The sequence below is a fragment of the Oryzias melastigma genome, linkage group LG21 (assembly GCF_002922805.2).
Source record: "Oryzias melastigma strain HK-1 linkage group LG21, ASM292280v2, whole genome shotgun sequence".
In the NCBI taxonomy this organism is placed as follows: domain Eukaryota; kingdom Metazoa; phylum Chordata; class Actinopteri; order Beloniformes; family Adrianichthyidae; genus Oryzias; species Oryzias melastigma.
Genome location: NC_050532.1, coordinates 18475933 through 18498965, shown reverse-complemented (window position 1 = coordinate 18498965; position 23033 = coordinate 18475933). Strand labels below are relative to the sequence as shown.

At 36.6% G+C, this 23033-nt stretch overlaps 3 protein-coding genes across 4 annotated transcripts in view; 1 reads left to right on the top strand and 2 right to left on the bottom strand.

Annotated features, from left to right (window-relative positions):
* Nucleotides 1–3166, bottom strand: part of rdh1 (retinol dehydrogenase 1) — a 6231-nt gene extending 3065 nt beyond the window's left edge. The window contains exons 1-3 of the mRNA XM_024286922.2: nt 2744–3166; nt 1831–1866; nt 750–1080 (exon numbers count right to left, since the gene is read on the bottom strand). Of these exons, the coding sequence (XP_024142690.1) occupies nt 750–1080; nt 1831–1866; nt 2744–2746 (370 nt within the window). The 5' untranslated portion in view covers nt 2747–3166. The remainder of the gene's footprint in view (nt 1–749; nt 1081–1830; nt 1867–2743) is intronic.
* A 7-nt stretch (nt 3167–3173) lies between these two features.
* Nucleotides 3174–8159, bottom strand: dhrs9 (dehydrogenase/reductase (SDR family) member 9). Its single transcript, XM_024286923.2, has 5 exons — nt 8004–8159; nt 4591–4907; nt 4113–4371; nt 3859–4022; nt 3174–3403 (listed from the first exon to the last, which is right to left on the bottom strand). The coding sequence occupies exons 2-5, from the start codon at nt 4901–4903 to the stop codon at nt 3180–3182; spliced, it is 960 nt and encodes a 319-aa protein (XP_024142691.1). The 5' UTR covers nt 4904–4907; nt 8004–8159; the 3' UTR covers nt 3174–3179.
* Nucleotides 8160–10474: 2315 nt separating this feature from the next.
* abcb11a (ATP-binding cassette, sub-family B (MDR/TAP), member 11a) lies at nt 10475–21707 on the top strand. 2 transcript variants are annotated; one of them, XM_024286918.2, is made up of 28 exons: nt 10475–10650; nt 10913–10971; nt 11061–11073; nt 11155–11203; nt 11336–11577; nt 11652–11736; nt 11808–11941; nt 12018–12189; nt 12263–12387; nt 12784–12958; nt 13129–13242; nt 13321–13431; nt 13494–13619; nt 13701–13904; nt 13974–14144; nt 14215–14404; nt 16051–16132; nt 16216–16324; nt 16395–16559; nt 16647–16751; nt 18119–18280; nt 18364–18567; nt 18639–18880; nt 18956–19106; nt 19555–19752; nt 19835–20041; nt 20686–20832; nt 20919–21707. In XM_024286918.2, exons 2-28 carry the CDS (start codon nt 10935–10937, stop codon nt 21117–21119), a joined length of 3921 nt encoding a protein of 1306 aa, XP_024142686.1. In that variant the 5' UTR covers nt 10475–10650; nt 10913–10934; the 3' UTR covers nt 21120–21707. The 2 variants fall into 2 exon arrangements, with proteins under 2 accessions (XP_024142686.1, XP_036065538.1); XM_036209645.1 differs by having other exon boundaries at nt 10475–10971.
* The last annotated feature ends 1326 nt before the right edge of the window (nt 21708–23033 follow it).

The window sequence follows — 23033 nt, the reverse complement described above, 5'->3', positions numbered from 1 at the left end:
TGTTATTTTTAGTTTAAAGCAGGATAAAAATGATTTTATTGTTAAAAAAAATATATAATTTGGTAAAAAAAAAAAAGGAGACTTAAAAGACTTATATGGGAGACTAATTTTTTTATAATTGCAGGTAAAAATCCATGAACTAGCCTGTTTTTGGAGTAACGATTACAGATCCTCTGGATTCCTTTTTTAACATTTAGTTTTGATCTGCCCTGAATAAAATGCAGGATATCACACAGTTAAGAAAATGTTTTCCACAGATGCAGTAAAAAAACCCAAGAGTTATGCAGATGCATTCAGAACTGCAATAATAATGGCTATCTGCATGCAAGACTTGCACATTGGAAGCCAGGATGTTCCCAAGTGTGGGTCCCTAGGCAGTATTCTTCACACGGGGGCCGAGTTTGGGTCTCCATGTGCCGGTCCCCAGCCCGGATAAAATACAAACGTTGTCAGGAAGTAAAAATGTGCTGAAAAACTTGCATAAATGCAGAAATATTGATTTGATAATGAGAAAAAAAAGTGAATAAGATACATTTTTTAAGTCGTCATCAATGTAAAAAAAGCTTTTTTTCTGTTTGTTGTCACTGCAGATTAATAATTTCCCTACAATGAAGAAACCTTCCTATCTGCTAAAAAGTGTTTTGTTTCTTTGACAACACATTAGTATGCATGTAAATCTCTTTTTTTAAACAGTCCAGAATGTCAGAATCATTTTCTTTACTCCATCAGTGCACCCCCCCCCCCCTCACCTCTCTCCTTGACCTCTCCCCTCACAAACTCCACCGCCTTCCTGATGCTCTCGCTGTCTGTGACGTTCAGCAGGACGGTCTTCAGTCTCGTGGAGGCTGCTGCTCTCAGGTCGGCTGCACCTTTCTCCGTGAGGCAAGCTGCAATGACTTGGAAGCCTTTTCTGTCCAGCTGTCTGGCCAGGAGATTGCCGAAGCCGCTGTCACAGCCGGTGATGAACACGTGCTTGTCCCTGAAGCCGTCGACCTTGTGGGAATCTCGAATGTACCGGCGGATTGCAGCCACGGCGGTTAGGAGGAAAATAAAACTTAGAGTTGGATATGACAGGATAACCTGAGGCCCAAAACACCAAACAGATGGAGTTAAAGCACCTCTACACGAGAAAACATCACTGACTGACAACTTAGGTTAGGACAAAAATACTTCTATTAACAAAAATAAAAAATCTTTGTATTTTTATCAACTAAAATAAGAGTAAGAGGGGTTTAAGAGGATGGCAATAACAAAGATTTTTTTACTTTTAAAAATAAATAGAACAACATTGAGATCAATAGCCCAGGCACAGGTAAGTACAAAGATATATGGCCTTAAAATTGAACAGAATTAAGGAAAAATAAATAAATAAATAAATAAAGATGACGCATTCATATTATCAGGCATGGTGGTGGAGGAATGGTCATTTGAGTTGGTTTTGTTGGTTTGTTCTAAAACTTAACATAGGTTAAATATAGGGTTGGATCAGGATCTGGACCTGTGTGATTAAAGTTTAGAGGGGTGGTTATTCGGACCAGAATGACCCAACTGTTTTTACTTCATAGGGATTTTACTTTACTGTACTTTTAACCTCTTTGTGCCAAATATCATTAATTTTCAATTTACCATCAAATTTAGGACTCCACATAACTTAGCATCACCTTGTTGTATTACCACAGGCATTTTCTTTCGAAAAATTGAATAGTTAAAAAAAACAAAGAAGTTATTTTGTGTACCTACAGCTGTATTTGCCTGATACCAAATATAATCAAGTATTATTATTATTTTTCCAGTTTTATAGAGATGAGAGCGAAACAAGAATCTGCTTACCTCTAAAAAGCATCCACATCCACCATCAGTTGAACCCTGAGAGAAGAAACCCATGAGAGCTTTCTGAAGGTCACATTTTCAATTTGCATTTATAAAAACACAAATGAAAAGAATTTTAAGACTCGAACTAATTCAAACAAAGCAACCTGTGAAAACCATAAAGACCATGTTTCACAATGTGTCACGCGGATGCAGAAACCACATATTGATTCTGTCAGTAAGATATCCAAACATTCATGAACTTATTTATGTGCACCAACTTTATTGGAAATTAAACTGCAAACTTAATTACTTCAGCTGTTTCAAGCAGATAATAAAATAATAAAAACAGACTCATTTTTGGTTTATTTTGCTGTCATTTTTAATTCATATTTTGAAAGCAAACAGCATTTTTTGCAACTCTACTCATTTTATTCTTTATTCTCTGATTTATGTCTGCACAGCTCATTTGTCACACACACACACACACACACTTGTGTTTGAACGTATCAGAAATACAAATCCCTCAGTACAAAGTTCAATAAAAAAAAAAATTCGATATAGTAGTAAAATGACCACCTGTGTTGTAAATCTATTCTTTTCATACAAAAAAATCTGTGAAGTAAAAACGTAAATCCTCTTTTTGTTTTAAAGCACCTTGACTTCTACATTTTACCTGAGTTTAATACAAAAAAAGCAGCAAATTCCTCATTTTTAGAGTTCAAACACTTTATGGAATAGAAGTTTTTTGACTGAACTCCAAAGTACGAGATGTCAGACGGGTCAAAATGTACAAACTATCAACCACAAGGGGGCATGAGTTCAGATTAAGTTAAATTGGCGCAGAACAAAAACCTCACTTTAACTGTTAGTGACAATCATCTCCTATTTTAATACACATCTACACAGAATAAATATGTATTTGCCAACATACCATATTTACTGCTGGTTTCAGTGGAGCCGCCTCCTCATTTCCTGCTCAAACTCATTAAATTCCCAAAGCTCTTCAAACAAAAGCTTGCAGCTCCAGGTGGAATAATGCTGCTCCAGACTCCGAGTCCATAAGGTTCATACAGCAGGAGTAAATGTTTCACCGGGATGGCGTTGTGCAACAGAACCAACAAGATTACATGACTCCTGATTGTGACAACTGCATTGGCCTTTCACCACAGATCAACATTCAGAGCTTCTCTGAACTCAAACATTCTGCTAAAAATCACGATGGATAGAAAACTTTGTTAAACTTCCAGAATAAAAGCGTAAAAGGTTCACAGAACTTTTCAAACAATCAAACGTGATGCATGTTGTCCACTGTTTTTCTATTAGTGCATGACAAAATGAAAGAGTGGTCAACATTAAGTAAATAAAGGTTACAGAACGGATTTAATGGGTTTGGGGGTGTTGCTCAGAAAAAATGCATCTGTGATGAAGGTTGGCAGGTACGACATGGGGAGCCAGAAGAACTTGGCGTCCCATCCTGGGGAGTAGCGGTAGCGCGGGTGAACGGCGGTGATGGCGTGCTCCATACAGCCGACCACCTTCATCAGGTCACTGTCCGTAAGCTGATTGAACCGTTGGTCCACCCCTTCAAGAGCTGAAAAAAGAGAAAAAGTCCTTTTTTCAAAATTAAATACAAGGTACTTTCAAAAATATATGATTGTGTTCAAATTTGACGTTAAACTATATTGGAGAGTTTTTTAAACTAATGAATTTAACTGAAAAAACACTTGATGATTGGGAGGATTTGTTTTAAGGTGGAATGGCTGTGGGTCACTGGTATGTAGGTCGTAGGGCTCAAATCCTAGATTAGATAACCCCACACTTTCCTCAATTGGTAAAAGGTGTCTGGTCAATGGATCTAAGTGGACATCCAGTTTATAAATCCATACATTTGTTTTCTTCCTGTTTACAGTTGAATTTCCTTATAATATAACCAAAAACTAAAGTAAGGAAACTCTGGTTTTATTTCGGCTGAACTTTAATTTTGCTGCTGGGATTATACCGTTGCAATGGCAGTAAAGTGGTTATGGAGGCGGGGCGACAACTCACTTTTCTCTAAGTAAACCCTTCCATAATCGTCCCGCACATCCTGAGGTAATCTGTCCCAGAGCTTCTTCAAATTGTTCTGCACTAAGGCTGTGTCGGTCACGCTGGTCTTGAAGAAGCCCGGCTCGATGCACAGAACTTTAACTCCGAATGGAGCCATGTTTAAACTGAAACACAGAATTTATTGATTAAAAATATTTACACAAATGATGATTTTTTTATTTAAAACAAAAAACAAACAGATGAAGCCCTCTCACCGTAGACAGTCATTGAAGGCCTCCACTCCATACTTGGACACACAGTAAGGTCCACCAAACGGACTGATGCGCCCGAACACGCTGGCCACATTGACCACTCGGCCTCTAGCCTTCTTGATGAGCGGAAGGACGCTCAGTGTTACGTCGATCACTCCGTTCAGATTGACCGCCAGCATGGACTTGAAATCCTCTATGGTGAGCCAGTCATTGGGACCGGATGGAACACTGACTCCAGCGTTATTTACAACCGCCCACAGGCCTGAAGTGATGGAAGAATATTGAGAAAAGCAAATTAGTGAGACAGAAACACCCAGAACTCATTGATGAAACCCTCGCCTCAAGCTTATTCACAGGACTGGCTCTGCGCCATGTGACAACAAAGTCAGCCTACCTCATCATTACTTGGTAGTTTTTGTATCCGTTCAGAATTATACATTTTGTTTTAAGGTAACCAGGTGAAGAGAAAAATGTTACTAACCCTTCTCCCCAACTAGAGTCTTGATGGAAGCTGCTGCTTTGCTAACACTCTCCGATTTGGTGACATCCAGGGACACGGTGCTTAATCTTTCTGAGGATAATTTCCTCAGCGCAGATTCACCCTCCTTGGTGTAGCAGCCTGCGATCACGCGGAAGCCCAGCTCGTCTAGATGCCATGCCAGTCTGTTACCGAAGCCGGAGTCGCAGCCTGTGATGTAGACGTATTTGTCCCCCTTGTTGGGAACTCTCTTGGTTTCTCTCAGCCATCGGTAGATGAACCAAATGGCCACCAGTGCGAGGATGTAAAGAAACATTTTCCTGTGAAAAAATAACATAGAAAAAGGTTTAAATTAATACAAACTAACTTTACCTACTGTGTATAAACTTAAGGAATAGCTTATATCTCCATAAATGTCTAATTTTTACTCATTTTAATAGTAGACCACCCATTGCTGAAGAAGTTCTAAGAAATTTACCATGAAAAAAATGGGAATTCACACCAACTATTATCTGTATTTCAATACATGACTAAAGTCTTCTTTGTCGATCGTTTTCATCAATTCCATCTTTTATTTTAATCTCTGCAGCAGAAAATGTATTCACTTTAAAGCATAAACTACTAACCCTATCCTATGGGAAGATGTTAAATTAGTGTGGGTTTTTCAAGTATTTCTATTTGGCAACAGGGAGCCGATATTATTGCAAAAATTTAAAAAAAAAGTCTTATTATTTTTCCAGCAATGTGACTGAAGCTCCAACTTTAAATTCTGGGGGAAAAATAGATTTTAGCTGGTGAACATATGCAAACTTTACAAGGCTTTTCCCCAGAATGAAACCTTAAATCTGACAGGTTTTACTAATATCACTGAAGGGCAGTTTCAGGTTATCTCATACTAGTAGGAACACCTCGGAGCATTTTCACACAGACGTTTACCTTAAGGTAAAAACCATCGTGGGAATGAGAGAAAGAAGGACTTTTCAATACATTTCTATCAACTTCTTTCACTTGATTGACAATCTTCTGTATTCATGATGACATTTCTTTCATTATGAGCTTTACCTTGACATATTTTATACCAATACAGATCACATTCTTTTTTTGGGAGGTTGAAAGACGACTTCTGTCTTCTAGATTTGGATTTGTGCCTAGTTAAAATCTGAAATTTGAGAGGATTCAATTTTTTCCACATATAGAAACTGAAGACACACCTTAGAACACGATCTCACTTTCTTTTTCTCCCTCTCTCTATTTTTTTATTTTTATTTTAGAAACTTGCCATTGTATTAAAATATGAGGTCCAGCCCATTTTGATTTGAACACATGTAGGGGGTCCAGCTTCCTATTGTCTGAGCAGAGCCTTCCACTGCAGACATTTCCTGACTTTCAGAGCCTCAGATGCAAAAGTGCTTTAAAATGTGAGGTAAATTTAAATTTCAACAGTTTCACTGTAGGACAGACCCAGACATTCAACAGAAAAACATGGAGTTTTCACCAAGAGGTTTGTTCTTTTTTTTCCTTTTTTTTCAAAGAGTTAAAAAATGGTGTTCAGGATGTTTCCATGGGTACTTTGATGTTACTTCCTTTTATTGTCTCACATTAAAAAGGTACATACCACACAGCAAAGCTAGGTTAACGGCTTTAGATGTATAAAGTAAGGTGCTACATAGGCAACAAGAACTTGACAGTACTATTCAAGAAGAAAACAAATGACATAGGCTAACAGTTTTTCTTTAATTCTACATTTCATCAAGAATCTGGACACCCTGTAAAGGTAAGAAATGTCTGAATATTTTTCAAAGTAGTGACTCATGCAAAAATACTACGCATAGTTTGACTATGAAACAGCACGTGGCACGTTCGCAAAGACTGCAACCATTCACAAAACAAAACAATTAGACTTTTAAATGTTTTGTTCAAAATAAGTGCAAAAAACAGGTTCAAATCTCAAATTTGTATCTTATCTTAGCAAATAACATCTTTAAGATGATGAATGTGCAACAGCAAGTAATTAAATAGATACAAACATAGATAAAGAATGCTTTTTGACAACGTAGTAGCTATTTTAGCTGGTAAAGATGCTTCATAAAATTAATTTAATGTTTTTTTTTAAAGGGAGTACAAGTGAAAACTTCAAAACATTTATTTATTTGTGGATTAAGGCTGTGGGACAGATCCAGTTTATATTTAAAACTTTGTCCAAACAGAAAGGAGTTTAGGAGAAAAAAAAAGAAATATGATTATTAGTATGTACATATAAAAAAAACATAAATGCACTTGGGCATGTTGGGAAATAATATTGAAATGGAACCAAATAAGTGATTATACTTAACAAATGTGTGTCGAATTTTATGTTTGTTTCTAAGTGTACAGTATATTTATCCATATGTGTAATTATATGTGTGTATTATCTGAAACTGAAAGTGTACTCGTTAAAGTGTTTGATCTGGGGCATAAGGGTGACAATGAATCAAGATTTTTATTGTTTTTACTGCCTTTCGGGTATTTTTTGTTTTTTATTATTATTTTTCTTTTAATCTTGGATTCTTTATTAAAAAAAACAAAAATAAAATATTATTTATTTAATATTCAATAAGTAGAATACTGCAAAAAATGTTTTTAAGTCAGAACAGTATAAAAGTATACAATTCAATTGCAGCACAAGGTAAATAAGGTTTAAAAACTTGTATATGATGCCAAAAAACAGGTTATAAGAATAAAACAAATAATATCAATATTGAAACTGCAATGTGGTGCAATCATTACATTGAATTCTTCTCCGGGAGAGAGAAGTGTGGAAAAAAACCGTCTCGTCGCTGCAATGCTTCCAGGCTGAAGAGCGACTCAAACTGGCTGAGCAGGACGTCGGGTCTCAGCATGTTTAGGTAAACAAGAGCAGCTCGCCCGGCGTGTCGTGACTCGGTGATGATGCAGCAACTCAGCATGAATGAAACACGCCGCTGCAGTTCCCATAAAGTCGATCCTTTTCTCCCCCGGAGCGTTTAAACTCTCTATGCGCCACATTTTACATTATGGAGGGTTTCTAAAAACTAGCATTTTAGCTAGCAATGGGTACAACTCGCACGAGCGCATATAAATAGCATAAGTGAAACTTTTTCGCGGAGTTTTTCACTTTCTTATAACAATACAATTACGTAACAAACTCTAAATTACTTTTTAAAAAATCTCAATAAAGTTGCTGTGAAGTAGGATTAAACAAAAGTGACACGTTTGATTTAATCTACTAATTTAGCTAACTAGCAAACGATGCAACCTAAAAGCGAAATTTTTTCATAGCGACAAAATCTCCAACAACTACTAAACAACAGTTGAAGTCTGAAACTTTATGCATAAATTCGCCAATTTGTATATGTAGACATTTAATTATTGATAGTAAAAGGAAGTCGGGCACTCACGCGTCTTGTCGTTGTCAGTCAGTGCATAAATCGTCTCTCAAACTTGTGTGCAGTTACAGTAGGTAGTCTGGATTTTGTTCAACCTCCTTTTTAATTCAGTCAGTCTACCGTAACTTCCGGGGGCGGCTGTATTGACTGATGGTTTGCCCCAAGTCATAAGTGAGAGGCGCCCCCTGCTGGACAGTATGCCACATTGTCAAAAATCAGCTTTGATCAACAACATTAATGTTCTGTTTTAGCAAATACACAAAAGCTTGAGTAAACTTTCAAAATAGTATATATATATATATATATATATATATATATATATATATATATATATATATATATATATATATATATTTTTTTTTTTTCTTTAGGAACAGGCAAATTATTATTAATGTTCTCTTTTTCTCTAAGTAAGAAAAGGAGCACATGTACCTGAATGTTGGCTTAATGTAGAGTAGGAACTATGCACAGAATAGCTCCTAATACAAGTTTTTATTTTAAAAGTAGCACACAAACAAACTCAAAACATAATGTAGATCTCTAACAGAAGTGAGTGAGAGGAAAGGCAGTAGGTGAAAGTGCAACCCCAGTGAGTTATGAAGGTGGTTGTGTTGACACACTGCCTGGGCTGGTTTGTTATAGACAGAGTTAAAAAATATTCACACAATCAGAATAGGTAGTATCATACTTTTTCCACTTATAATCTTAAATTAGTATTCCTAAAACATAACAATGGCCTTACTATAAAATACTTTTTCCACGCATAAACATTTTCAAAAACAGCAGATTACCAGCACAGTATAATGAAACTAAACTTTTTAATACAACTTTGATAATTTTGTTTCTAGCTCAAAGATTTTTCTCACTACATGCAGGGTTGTCAAAACTCCAGCTATTTATTTGATGAGAATAATACATTATTTTAAAATGACTTATTTCTTGCACAGCTGTAAAATGTACCGGTTGTCTAAAAAAATCTGAAAATAATTATAATCTTGAGAAGAAAATCCCTAGGAAGAAGTAAAAATATCTGTCAATGCATCAAGTAATTTTTTTCTTAAGAAATTTCATATTAAGATAACAAAATCTAGAAACAAGGAATTCCACACAAACATTCAAAACGGGAAAATAATCTGAAAAAGGTAACTGTTTGATACAATTACTTAAAAATGAGAGTTATACAGCCCAATAAGTTCATTTATTTAATTATATATTTTGCTAGTTCAAAGTTCAAAGTGGTTTGAAATTAGTCATTTTAAAACAAAATGTGAACTAAACGAGAATACGATCTAAGTGCAAGTTGGCCCATCTTAATAAATCCTCTTAAAATCTAAAACTAGCACTTATTCTTAGAACATAAATCGTTTTTTTATTTCCAAAATAAAGATAATAAATGGTAATCTAGCTTCTTAACACTTATTGAGCGCTAAAATACCATCTTTAAAATTTAGGCAAAGATTACATTTCAGTTTTAACTATTTTTGAGTCTAAAATCAAGTTTTTTCTTTGGTCAAGAATATGAAGCAAAGTGATTTGACTAATTTTAATTAAATGTTCCTTATTTCTTGATCCTGGTGTCCTAATCACTTAAACAACACAACATTAAACTCACAAGGTAAAAATGTGATACAGAGAACACCAAGATCTAGGTGTTTGAACCAGGTGTTTCATCATCAATCCTTCTCACAATCAATGACCAGCTCTGTGAATAATACCTGCTGATAAAAGAGGAACAAACTCATTTGCACTCACGGTCATTAACCTCTCAAGAAATAGCTTACCACAATCCCCAAATGTTGTTTCCTAGAAGAAAAAAAAAACATTTTGTGCTATTTGATAATATTAGAAACCTACAAATGTGTAGTGTTTGTAATAAAATTGTTGAAAGACAGCGATGAGAAGCTTCTTTTTTTTTTGTTTGTTTGTTTTTTACTTTTAGAAACCATAAGAAACTGTTTTCATTTTAAGAAACTTTTTGTCAGTATTAAAACTCACATTGAGATATTTATAGCCTAAATCTGTCCAAAGTATTAAAAATATATTTTACTAAAATCTTTGCACATTATTATGGTCCCACGAGACAATACGGGTTAATATATTTCTCTTTTTGGTGACCATTTTTCAGATGAATTGCCAGCTTTTAATTACTGCATCAACTTTGCACAAACAGTATGTTCCCTCCCCGTTTTCACTTTTCTACATTTCTCATTAAAATATGCAACTTATTTAGTTTTGCGTCATTTTTCCAGTAACAATAAAGCAAAGTATTTAGTTGTTCTCCATGAGAACTTAGTCAGCTCAAGACCCCAATCGATAACCTTACAGTCACTGCACTCATTTTACAATCACCATTGATAAGAACTAAATTATTTTGTCTCATTGAATTTACATTTTCTGTAACTTTTAAATTTTTTTTACACGTTCTCAAAAAATGTTTTTAATCAAACTGGGATTTTTTTTGTTGTACAAATATTTATGGTTTAATGAGAGATTTGAGCCAAAAAATGCAGTCTTGGATGAGCACAGGCTGACATAACCCTTATCAGGCTACTTGAAGAGTAGATAATGGGACGAATAAGGCATAGTTCACCCTGATAATAAGATATAAGAGCATGTGTTGACGTTTAGGTTTGCTCAGTGGGTTCTCGGAGACACCCAGGTACTGTACATTCTTCATGAGGAATTCTGCATTATTTGAATTCATTTTTTCATTTATTTTGTATTTTTTACTGAAGCAATTGTATTTTCTGTGTGGTTTAATGGAAAACTAAACATTTTAAGCCAAAAGGACTTTTTAAAACTTTATAATCAGTAACTTCTGCTAACTTAATAAGGTTAAATTAATCAAACATTCATGGTTTTCTCTTTCAAGCAAAGCCGAGTTAGTTTAAAGGAACCAATAATTTCACTTTTCTTACCAGGTGAGACAATAAGAGAGGAAACATGAAGAAATCTGACAATCTGAAGGCAAATAAGGAAGGTGTGTGAGTAAACCTGATCAAACATACCATTTTCACAAAGTTATGTTTGCAAAGCTAAAGTAAATGAACATTCTTTTTTTTTAATCAGATGGTGAAAACAGGTAAGTTTGTTTTCAGCATTTTCATATTAAGCACAAAAAAGTAGATTTTCTGCAAATATATGAAAATACTTTGTTTTTCAGAAATGAAAAGAAAAAGGAAAATGCCCTGAGTGTTGGATACTTTCAGCTGGTACTTTTAAAAATATATATATTCATCGTACAACCCTTTTAAATTAAATATCATTAGTTATTTTTCTGTTTTTCTTGACATTATTGGTTAAAAAAAAGTTAACCACTAATTGTGTGAAATTACTTCCTCAAGTATCGATTTGCCACCTGGAGAGACACCGCCATGATGGTGGTGGGCGGCTTGTGCGCCCTCGTCCACGGCGCCGCCACCCCGCTCATGCTTTTGGTCTACGGCATGATGACAGACACATTTGTGGCGTATGAGCTGGAGGTTCAGGAGCTCAAAGATCCAAACAAGGAGTGTTTGAACGACACCATCTATTGGACTAATGGTTCCATTTATGAAACGGATGACAACCAGACAGTGGCGTGTGGGTGAGTCCTGACTGTGCTGCTGTGGGGATGGATTTTGCAGCTGTTTTTGTAAACCCATCCTGTTGTTTTTGCAGAGTGAACATTGAGGTCCAGATGACCCAGTTTGCATATTACTATATCGGTATTGGGTCAGGAGTTCTGCTTGTTAGTTACTTCCAGGTGAGTGTTTCAGGTCATACTTTCTTGTGTATCTCAGTCATTGATAAAATTCCTCCCTTATCATTATACAGATCATGCTATGGGTGTCAGCAGCTGCAAGACAAACTCAGAGAATCAGAAAAACGTATTTCAGGAAAGTGATGCAGATGGAGATCGGGTGGTTCGACTGCAACTCTGTGGGTGAACTCAACACAAGGATATCAGAGTGCGTTGGAGTTCTCCACCTTCAGATCAAACTGTAGTAGGTTTTGTCTGAATGTTTCCTCTCTGCTCCATCTCAGTGATATCAACAAGATTAACAACGCCATCGCCGATCAGGTTTCTATCTTCATTGAGAGAATCTCCACCTTTATTTTTGGCTTCATGGTGGGATTCATTGGAGGGTGGAAGCTAACGCTGGTGGTCGTAGCTGTCAGCCCCCTGATAGGATTGGGAGCTGGACTAATGGCCATGGTATGAAGACCAGATTGATGCTGCATTGTTGGATATGACACTTCTTTGTGTGAATGATCGTTTCTCTGCAAAGGCTGTAGCCAGGTTGACAGGACGAGAGCTGAAGGCGTACGCGAAGGCGGGCGCCGTGGCCGATGAGGTGCTGTCATCCATCAGGACTGTTGCAGCGTTTGGTGGGGAGGAAAAGGAAGCGGAGAGGTATCTCACAACAGACAGCAGAGTCGTGGCTTCATATGAAATGAACTTAAAGGGAAACCAAACAGGGAAGTTGGAGGCCGACTCCACCCACAGTCAAATTTGAAATCTAGTCAGAGGGGAGGGGCTGGGGAACATGACTGTCATGACGTCAGACTTCTGAAACTTACATGGTTTGACCAATCACAAAATTCAACTGTAATACATCGATTCAACCTGTAGGTGGCAGCAAACTGACAGTTTTTGACTATATTTTCAATAATTAAAGTTTATTAAGTTTATTTTAATTCGTCAAAAATTTGACAATGACCAACAGACAGCACTTTTAAAGCCCCATTTATAGAGATCAACAGAGAAAAAGTTGATTTAGGATTTGGTTACCCTTTAACTGTGCCACAGGTACGACAGGAACCTGGTAGAGGCTCAGAACTGGGGAGTGAAGAAGGGCTCGATCATTGGAGTTTTTCAAGGATACCTGTGGTGCATCATCTTCCTCTGTTACGCTTTGGCCTTCTGGTATGGGTCCAAGCTGGTCATTGACACTAAAGAGCTATCTCCTGGTGATCTCATTCAGGTTAGTACAAATAAAGCTCTGGAAACACCATATGGAGCCAAAATATGCTAACAAACTAACAAATCTAATATTAATTTAAATTGTTAAAAAATGTTGTTTTTTTTCTTTTACAACATTTTTTTGTAGTATCGATTAAAACATCTGTGTCTTGGGGTTTTTTTCTCTTTCAGGTTTTCTTTGGAGTACTCGTGGCTGCTACAAACCTGGGTCAGGCGGCGCCGTGTCTCGAGGCTTTTGCCTCTGGACGCGCAGCGGCAAAGACCATCTTTGAAACCATCGACAGGGTGAGGAGCAAATCTGGAAATGGTTTGAATAAAATTTGTCAAAAACCAATAAATGAATGTCTGTTGGTCCATTCACAGGAACCAGAGATTGACTGCTTGTCAGAGGACGGCTATAAACTGGACAAAGTCAAGGGTGACATCGAGTTCCACAATGTCACTTTCTACTATCCGTCTCGACCAGACGTAAAGGTAAGGATCATTTTATGATGTCTTTGTTTTGTTTACATTTTTTTAAAGTTACGTGTTCACAGATTTTGGATAGTCTGAGCCTTCACATCAGAGCTGGAGAAACCACTGCCTTTGTTGGACCAAGTGGATCTGGAAAGTCCTCAGCCGTCCAGTTGATCCAGAGATTTTATGATCCGAAGGAAGGAATGGTAATACCTATAGGTCAAAAACAAAAGCATATTTTTACAAAGCTTTGTTGTAACTTTTGTGAACAAAAACCACATCCTCAGGTGACTCTGGATGGGCACGATCTCCGCTCTCTAAACATCCAGTGGCTCCGCTCTCTCATTGGCATTGTAGAGCAGGAGCCAGTACTGTTTGCCACAACCATCGCTGAGAACATACGATACGGCCGAGCTGGAGTTACAATGGAGGACATCATCCAGGCGACAAAAGAAGCTAACGCTTATAGTTTTATTATGGATTTGCCGCAGGTATGCTGACGGAAAATGCATTATAGCAACAGGGTTCAAACACACAAATTTTGATCATGTTTTCACCAGAAATTCGACACTCTGGTGGGTGAGGGCGGAGGTCAGATGAGTGGAGGACAGAAACAGAGGATCGCCATCGCCCGCGCTCTTGTCCGAAAGCCAAGGATCCTTCTGCTCGACATGGCCACGTCTGCCCTAGACAATGAGAGCGAAGCCATTGTGCAGGAAGCATTAAACAAAGTGAGTGATTGTCTGAATGTATTAAACACAACCATGGGAGGAAAAAAAAAACACATTTTCAACTTTGCAGGTACACTCCGAAAGGACAACAATCTCTGTGGCGCATCGACTTTCGACAATTCGAAGTGCAGATGTGATCGTTGGATTTGAGCACGGACGGGCGGTGGAGAAAGGAACTCACAGGGAGCTGCTAGAGAGGCAGGGCGTCTACTTCACCCTCGTCACCCTACAGAACCAAGGATCCTCTAACATAGCTCAGGGTGAGCCACAACAGACATTTAATGTTTGTTTTGATTCTGTTTGCTGGTTTGGTCAAAAACAGGCAACATTTTGTGGAAAAACCACATAAAAATTCAGGCACCATGATAGAAATGTGTGTGCACTGATGTCAGCCAACCAGGGGAAGAGCAAAAATGAAGAAATCAGACGTTTCAGGGATCTAAAGTACGTTTGTCAAAGTCAGATCCGACCCTCCAGATAATTTTATATTAGTGTTGATATTATTGATGTTATCTTAGTAACTTATTGAAGCAACACTACCAAAATAACTAAAACAACTAAAGGAAAAAGAGTCAGACAGCAAAACACCCAAACCCCGATGGAACGATATCCCTCAATTCCTTGCGCTGCCAGATGTGACAGCAGGCCCAATGTATCTTTGACCATCACTACAAAATTGACTACAAATCCCATCATACAGTGCGTCAGCTGCCTTGCTGAACACCAGTGTTGCCAGAATAGCTGATTTGTTCTAAAAAACATTATTTTAACAAGATATATTTTATGAATCTTTTGGGATATTTATGATTTATTTTTTTATAAAAAAAAAATAACACACACTTAAAGAAATTTGAGGGCTTATTTAAACTTTATTTCTAACTTGTATAATTTTGCCAGAATATTTTATTATGGAGAGCAAAACATTTAAAATTATTTAAGTTTAAGTTGATTTATTCTGAAATTAATATTCCTGTCTGTTTTTTTCTCATACTTATATTAAATAAATAATTAACAGTTTTAACTGTTTAGTTTTTTTTAGTATGTTCAATAACTGTTTATCTTTTTCGGCCCGCGACCTACTGTGAGTTTTGGATTTTGGCCCCCTGTGCGATTGATTTAAAGGATGGAGACACACACAAGTATTGATCACAATTCTGAAGCATCTGAAACTCTAGCAACATTTTCCACAGGGCGTCAAATCTTATAAAATGTCAAGCATGGAGAGCACGCTTTAACATGCGCATGCTTCAGTCTCGTGTTGGAGCCAGAGGGAAAATTTCAGTCGGTAAAATTTTCCTCATACATGCAGGCTATTTGTGCTGCAGAGAGTGGAAAATTTGAGCTTAGAGATGCCATTCATCTAATTAGCAAAAACGACTTACTTAAAAAAAAAAAATACAGAACAACCTAATAAGGGCCTCTAGTGCATAGTAATGCTTTCAAACCAACTATCCACAATCCTTACGTACTAGCAAATGAACAGGAAGATGTCATTTGTAATGTTTCAGTCTTCCGACATAAACATGGTAAAAAGAAGAATCTCAAGAATCTCACAAAACTGGAAACCTTTTAAAGCAAACAACAATTGAGACAATTATAATTTCCCAGCCTCACACGCTGAAGGGGACATCACTCTGATTTATTGAAGTACTTCCCTGGCTATTGTGAAAGTGAAACTTAAATTTCTTACCGGTAAATTAAAGAATTCTGAGGATACAAAAGAGATTTTATTTGCTTTAAAAGTTTCAGAGCTGCTGAGGCATCTGCATGTCACCATACTGGTTTCTGTGAAATTCCTTTAAGTCTGAAAGTATGCCTTCCTTAAACCCTCATGACTTTGTTTGGAGAGTAAAACAAAAACTGAAAATTCATCTAAACGCATTTTGATGTGTTCATTTCCTTCTAGATGGGACTAGTGAGGACTCTGAAGAGGAATTTGACATTAAACTGGGGGATTTTAAGCGCTCCAGTTGTAGATCCAGTGTAAGGTAAAGGATATAGATCATGCGCACATAACCGATTATTGAGCTGTAAAAAGAAACGCTTTATACTTTTAATCAATTTTCTGCAGGAGCTCGGTGCGGCTGCGATCTCAGAGCAAACTATCGAGTGATTTTGTCCCCGACTTTGTGTCAGGCAGTCTCAGGATCACCTCGGACGTGGACACTCTGGCAGAAAATGTAAAGCGGAAACCGTTCATGCTGTGCAAACTCAATCCCCTGGACTTAATCTAACACTATTTGTTGGCAGAGTCTTAAAAATAAGGCAGACGAGCCGAAAGAATCTGCTTCAGTTGCACGAATCCTGAAGTACAACCAGCCTGAATGGCCGTACATGCTGCTGGGCTCTCTGGGAGCCGCCATCAATGGATCAGTCAACCCAATCTATGCTGTCCTGTTCAGCCAGATTCTCGGGGTAAGAGCCCCTCCAGTGATGAATGTACAGTATGCTCCCCTGTTCAGGTCAAACTGGCTTGTTTAGACGGATGTCTGTGTTTTACAGACTTTCGCCATCCCTGACCTGGACGAGCAGAGGAGGCAGATAAATGGGATTTGCCTTTTGTTCTGCATCGTGGCTGTGATCAGCTTCTTTTCCCAGTTTATTCAGGTGTTTTCCTTTACATTTCATTTAAACTTGCATAATATATTTACTATTGGCTGCCACTTCACCTTCACATCATGGTTTTTAAATGAATTAATATGATAGAAACTGTTTTCCAAAAAAATTACAAATCCATTTTAATCATATTTGAAACTATTATTTTTCACGTTGATATTTTTTTAACAACCTTTAATACAAGAACATCAATTTCCCACTTAATATAAATGAAAAATCAAACTATAATCAAAATTTTCTTGCTTTATTATATAGAGAATTTTTTTTAACTTATTGTTTTGTTAAAAAATGTTATATAATGTGAATAAAAGTTCACAAAATTAAGTTTAAGGTCTTTTTCAAGACATATTAGTAAATATAATAATTGTTTTCTAATGGATTTACCTGTCAGCTGAATTGTTTGACACACCTTTTGTGTCAAAGGTCAGACACGCCTTTGCTTTCGATCCAGCAGGTCTGTCAGTCAGTAGTTTTACATTATTCTTTCAAAACTTTAAAAAAAAATGTCTAATTATCAACATGACGTTTTGGGGAAATAAATGGCTAGTTTGACTGTTTCTTTATTAGATGCACCATTAAAGCCTTGCAAAACCAGAACGTAATTAATGTAATTTCAAACATTGTAAATTATTCTTTGCTCAATTTGACATAGTTTGTGTTATGTTTGTCATTGATATCCACTTAAAAAATAAGTTGACAGTAAATTAATTAGTAAAAAATAAAAACCACCATCATGAGCCTATACAAACCTTATATAACATCTTAATAACATTTTCCAAAAACAAAACATGCAATAAAACTTCATAAAAATAATATTACTGTTGGAATTCTGGACATTTGATGGTTTAACCGGTATGTCGAGTCAGTGTAGCTCAAAAAGTCAACCTGAAAAAAAACAAATATGGAATCTTACAGTTGAGAAGAACAACAACAAGAAAACCATTCTTAGCAATATAGCAAAGTAATTTCTACATGCTTGATCCAACTTTTTAAAATGTTTTTATATGTTTCACCTTTTGTTTTTTTTTTTACAAATGGTAAAATTCTATGACACTTTTAAATTGTAGTTCTTATTGTAGATGACAATTATTTTTCTTCATAACATTACAGTTATAATAAAGACAAAAAAACACATTTTAGTGCAGAAAAAAAAAGGAAAATTTTGAATTTTTACATGAAAAAAAAAGATTGGAAGTTGATAGTATTTATTTTTTAATTATTACTGAAAGAATTCAACTAAATAATTAGTTACATCTTATAGAAGTTAACTCAATTGATGAGTTAATTTGATTATTTTTCTTTTTGTCTTCCTGTCAGTTTTCTTTGCACGTTGGTTGAATATGTCGCTTCTATTTCAGGGATATTCCTTTGCTAAGTCTGGAGAACTGCTGACCCGCCGCCTGAGAAAAGTGGGCTTCCAGGCCATGTTGAAACAGGAAATCGGATGGTTTGATGACCCTGAAAACAGTCCTGGAGCTCTGACCACCAGGCTGGCCACAGATGCATCCATGGTCCAGGGGGTGAGCTGCACATAAAGGCTCAAATATTTGTATGAAATTGTGAGTGAACAGTTTTTAGCATGTAGCTGTAAATGTTTCTGCAGGCGACCGGCTCTCAGATCGGCATGATTATCAACTCACTGACCAGCATTGGAGCCTCCTTCATCATCGCCTTTTACTTCAGCTGGAAGCTAACGTTGGTAATCCTGGGCTTCCTGCCGCTCATCGGCCTGTCGGGTGTATTCCAAGCCAAAATGTTGACAGGTTTTGCAAATGAAGATAAAAAAGCCATGGAAGCTGCCGGTCGGGTGAGCGTTCCCTTCATGATATCAGAAGATTCTCCATGTTGGCTCAGATGAGACAGGTCTCTCCTTCACAGGTTTCCAGTGAGGCTCTTGGCAACATTCGGACTATTGCAGGCTTGACCAAGGAGCGCTCCTTTGTGGAATCGTTCGAGCAGAAACTAGAACTCCCATATAAATCTGCCAAAAAGAGAGCCAACGTCTACGGACTCTGTTTCGGCTTAACTCAGTGTGTCATCTTCATGGCATACGCTGCTTCATTCAGATTTGGGGGCTACCTGGTCCGAGCTGAAGGGCTTCAGTACATGCTGGTTTTTAGGTTGGTAAATCTTTCACGGTACATTGTTAAATGGTTAGTTGCTGGACATTAAGCCGGTTTACCGTCTCTTTATAGGGTGATTTCCGCTGTGGTGATCAGTGGGACGGCCCTGGGAAGAGCCTCCTCCTTCACTCCTGATTACGCTAAAGCTAAAACCGCCGCCGCTCAGTTTTTCAAACTGTTGGACAGAGTTCCAAAGATCAGCCACAGCAATGGAGAGAAATGGGTGGGTGAATGTAACAATGGAGGACATAAGTATCAGATTTTGAAAATATCTGATACAAAGAAAATAAAGAGATCAACTTTAAAAAAAATAGTCAAAATGAAGAGTTCTGGTTCACACAGACCAGTAAGACTTGGAGTATGATTCACCTGATCCAGGTGAGCAGCAATTACTGAAGCAGGGTTAGCAGCACAACAAACAGGCCGGTAGCCCACAAGGATCAGGGCTGATGACCCCTGGAAACAACATAGCAGGAGTTAGTTGATCAGTGGGACCACAGGCAACAACAAAAGCATTGGGAATACTTTACGGCATGGTTTAACATCTTGCAGTGCCCCTGCTTATGAAGACTCCTGCAGACCCACCTGAAGTTAGCCAATGAACACCTTAAACAACAAAATCAATAGTTCAAATCCTTGTTGTCATAAAGCTTCCTCTTTTCCCTGTCTAGGAAAACTTCAAAGGAGAAGTAAAGTTCATAAACTGCAAGTTTACGTATCCAACTCGACCAGACACCCAAGTGCTGAAAGGCCTGGTGGTGTCAGTGAAGCCTGGACAAACGTTAGCATTTGTTGGGAGCAGCGGTTGTGGGAAAAGTACCAGTGTTCAGCTATTGGAGCGGTTCTACGATCCTGATGAGGGCAAAGTGGTGCGTCCTGAAACAAAGTATTCAATTTTCACAGCTCTATCCCATTCAGGTGAGCATTACCTAATGACTGTTTTATTTTCAGCTGATTGATGGCCACCCATCCGATTCAGTCAGCGTGCCCTTCTTAAGGTCTCAGATCGGCATAGTGTCGCAGGAGCCGGTTTTGTTTGACTGCACCATTGCTGAGAACATTCAGTATGGAGACAACAGTCACAGAATCGGCATGGCAGAGGTTTTAGAGGCAGCGAAGAAAGCTAATCTCCATGACTTTGTGATGACTCTGCCAGATGTGAGTGGAAATCCATTTTTCTACTAAAGGATGAATCTACATACTAAATCCTGCTAAGAAATCAGGTCACGTTTTTATCAAAATAGCTTGTGATTTACAAACCGAATGTGAAACTCAAAAAACTTGGTTGGGTGTATTAAATTGTAGAACATTAGAGTGATTATTATCTTATCTTTTTTGCAACTCTTAGAATCAAAAATAAATGGGAGATGCGGGAAACAGTCAAAACTTTGAGGAAAAAACCTAAATCATAGTTATCTTTTAAAGTATTTGGATGTAATGTAAAATCTTCTCCTGAGTTAAACATTTTTATTTTATAAAAAAAAAAGTCTGTCTCTTGATAGTATTCAATGTGAATTAGTGAGAAATATTTTTGTAATGTTCATATAAGTTAATTTTTCTATCAGCTGGAACCAAACTGGCAATTCTTCTGGATATTTTCTCTTTTTCTGACCATTCTCTGTAAACCCTAGAGATGGTTGTGGGTGAAAATCCCTGTAGATCCGCAGTTTCTGAAACACTCAGACCAGCCCTAATAAATAATACCTAATAAAGTAGCCAAAGAGTGAGTGTATATTAATGAATTTTAAAAAAGTAATTCCGAACAATTAAAATGTCGACTTTCATCTTCAACAAATTTGCAGAAATATGAGACTCAGGTTGGAGCTCAGGGCTCTCAGCTCTCCAGAGGACAGAAACAACGCATTGCTATTGCCAGAGCTATCATCAGGAACCCCAAGATTTTACTTTTAGATGAGGCCACTTCTGCTCTGGACACAGAAAGTGAACAGGTATTTTATGATCAATGTTTAAACCTCATCACGTCTCTTCAACCATCTCTGAATCTCATGTAACACAATCGAATTTTTTCCTCCAGATCGTCCAATCTGCTTTGGACGAGGCCAGGAAAGGACGCACCTGCATCGTCATTGCTCATCGGCTGTCAACCATCCAGAATGCTGACATCATCGCTGTGATGTCTCACGGAGAGGTCATAGAGCAAGGCACTCATGATGAGCTTATGGCCAAGAGGGGCGCTTATTATAAACTAGTCACAACTGGAGCTCCAATCAGCTGAATGTCTGTACAGTAAAAAGCATTAAGGGAAGATGCAGAGTACAAGAAAAAAAACTGAGTTAGAGTCTTTTTATCCTTCATCAAATATATTTACACATCTGCAATAAAACTTCCTGTTACAGACACCAGAACAGATTCTAGGTTTATAAATCTAAATACTGGGTTATGTGAACAACAGTTTTATGTTCTCTATCCTTCAAATGATTTTGTTACTCCTATTTGAATTATTTTTAAAGTTAAAACCATAATAAACGTAAAATACAAACTTTATGTGGAAAAAATGAAAGCATGAAACACAAAAATCAGCATTTTCATGCTTTAATGTAAGAAATTAATCTTTGAGTTTCCTAAATGAATTAAAAAAATGAAGTATCTAGAATTTAAACATTCCTACCATTTGTAAAATAATATTTCATGTTTTGCATGATTTAATTTATTGACAAATATTTAAAAAAATTGAAAAAATATTAAATGATTGCTCTTTGTGATATAAAACACACTGGGAGGGATTGTCAGGAATGGGTAGAGTGGGACCCAAAATGTAGGAAATTAGGCTGAATTCGAGTAACATTTAAAAAAAAAAAAAAAACACACTATTAAACTTAAACATGAGCAAAATGGGTACAAATTGAGAAATAAAGAGTGTAAGAAAGCAGTCGATTTAACAAGAATGACCTGAAAACCAAACATATAAATACACAGAGGATCATCAACACAAATGAAAACAGCTGAGGATAATTAACACAAGGAATCCACAAAACATAACTAAATATTAAACCCAGAATCCTAACAGAATTAAAAAAGAAATAATCCCAAGTGCATCAAACTGTGTTTTTATCATACAGTTCAGCTTGAAAGGAGGAAATATTTTGTAAAAATGTAAATAAAAGTGAGATAATTATGACGGCAAGGGAACAATGTAAAAGCCAGAATGTCCCATATCATATTAACACAAAAACTTTCTTTAAAGCACCTTTATATTTGTATTTTAAGCAAAAAAATAATAATAAATAAATTACAGTGATAGTTGGCATGGTTAAATAGAATTACATAAAAGGTAAAAAATACTTAAAAAAAAGGTTTAAATATTGTTGGTATTCTAGTAACAAATGTTTATAGAAATATAAATATTGTCTATTTTTTACTGTTAATCATACAAATTTTTTGTTGGCACATTTGCAAAAATGTGATGTAATAAAAAGAAAAATACTGTCACATTCAATTTTATATTTTTGTAAGTAACTAAAATGTATTTAAAATTCTTTAATTAAATCTGGTGTTTTCTCAATATCTCATTATGCTTATTCATGTTTTATTGTTATTCTTTTAAATTAAGTATATACAATATGAATAAACCTAATTGCACATTTAAACATGGTTAGCAATAAAACATGTCATTTAAGCAGAAATGAATGGAACCATAATGATGAAGATACTTGAGAGTTACTTTAAAAAAAATGTAAATAAACAAATAGCCATATTTCTTCAAACTTGATTTAGCAAAAGAGCCTGGACAGATGTTACATCATTGAGGACCAGCAGGTCTCAGGTGGATTCAGTGCTAAGCAACCGAAGACAAGAGGGAAACGGTGGAAATGGATTCTGCTCCCAAGTTGAACTAATCTGCCTAATGTCATTACATCAGACTCGGCTCTACCTCATTACATTTGAGCTGATGATTGTCTGGGAAACTAAGGAACCCATGAGAGATTATGTAACACAGGGAGGGATGTCCAACCAGAGCAAAAAAGCACAAAATTTGAGGATTTGGCAAATTTTGCTGCATGTAATAAAATGATAAGCCAGAAACTTGAATGCTAAAGTAATAATATTACTTAATCGGTTATTGGAAATTGATTTTTATTATTTAAAATATATTTTTAAAGAAATAAAATCATAATTTTATCTTATTTGG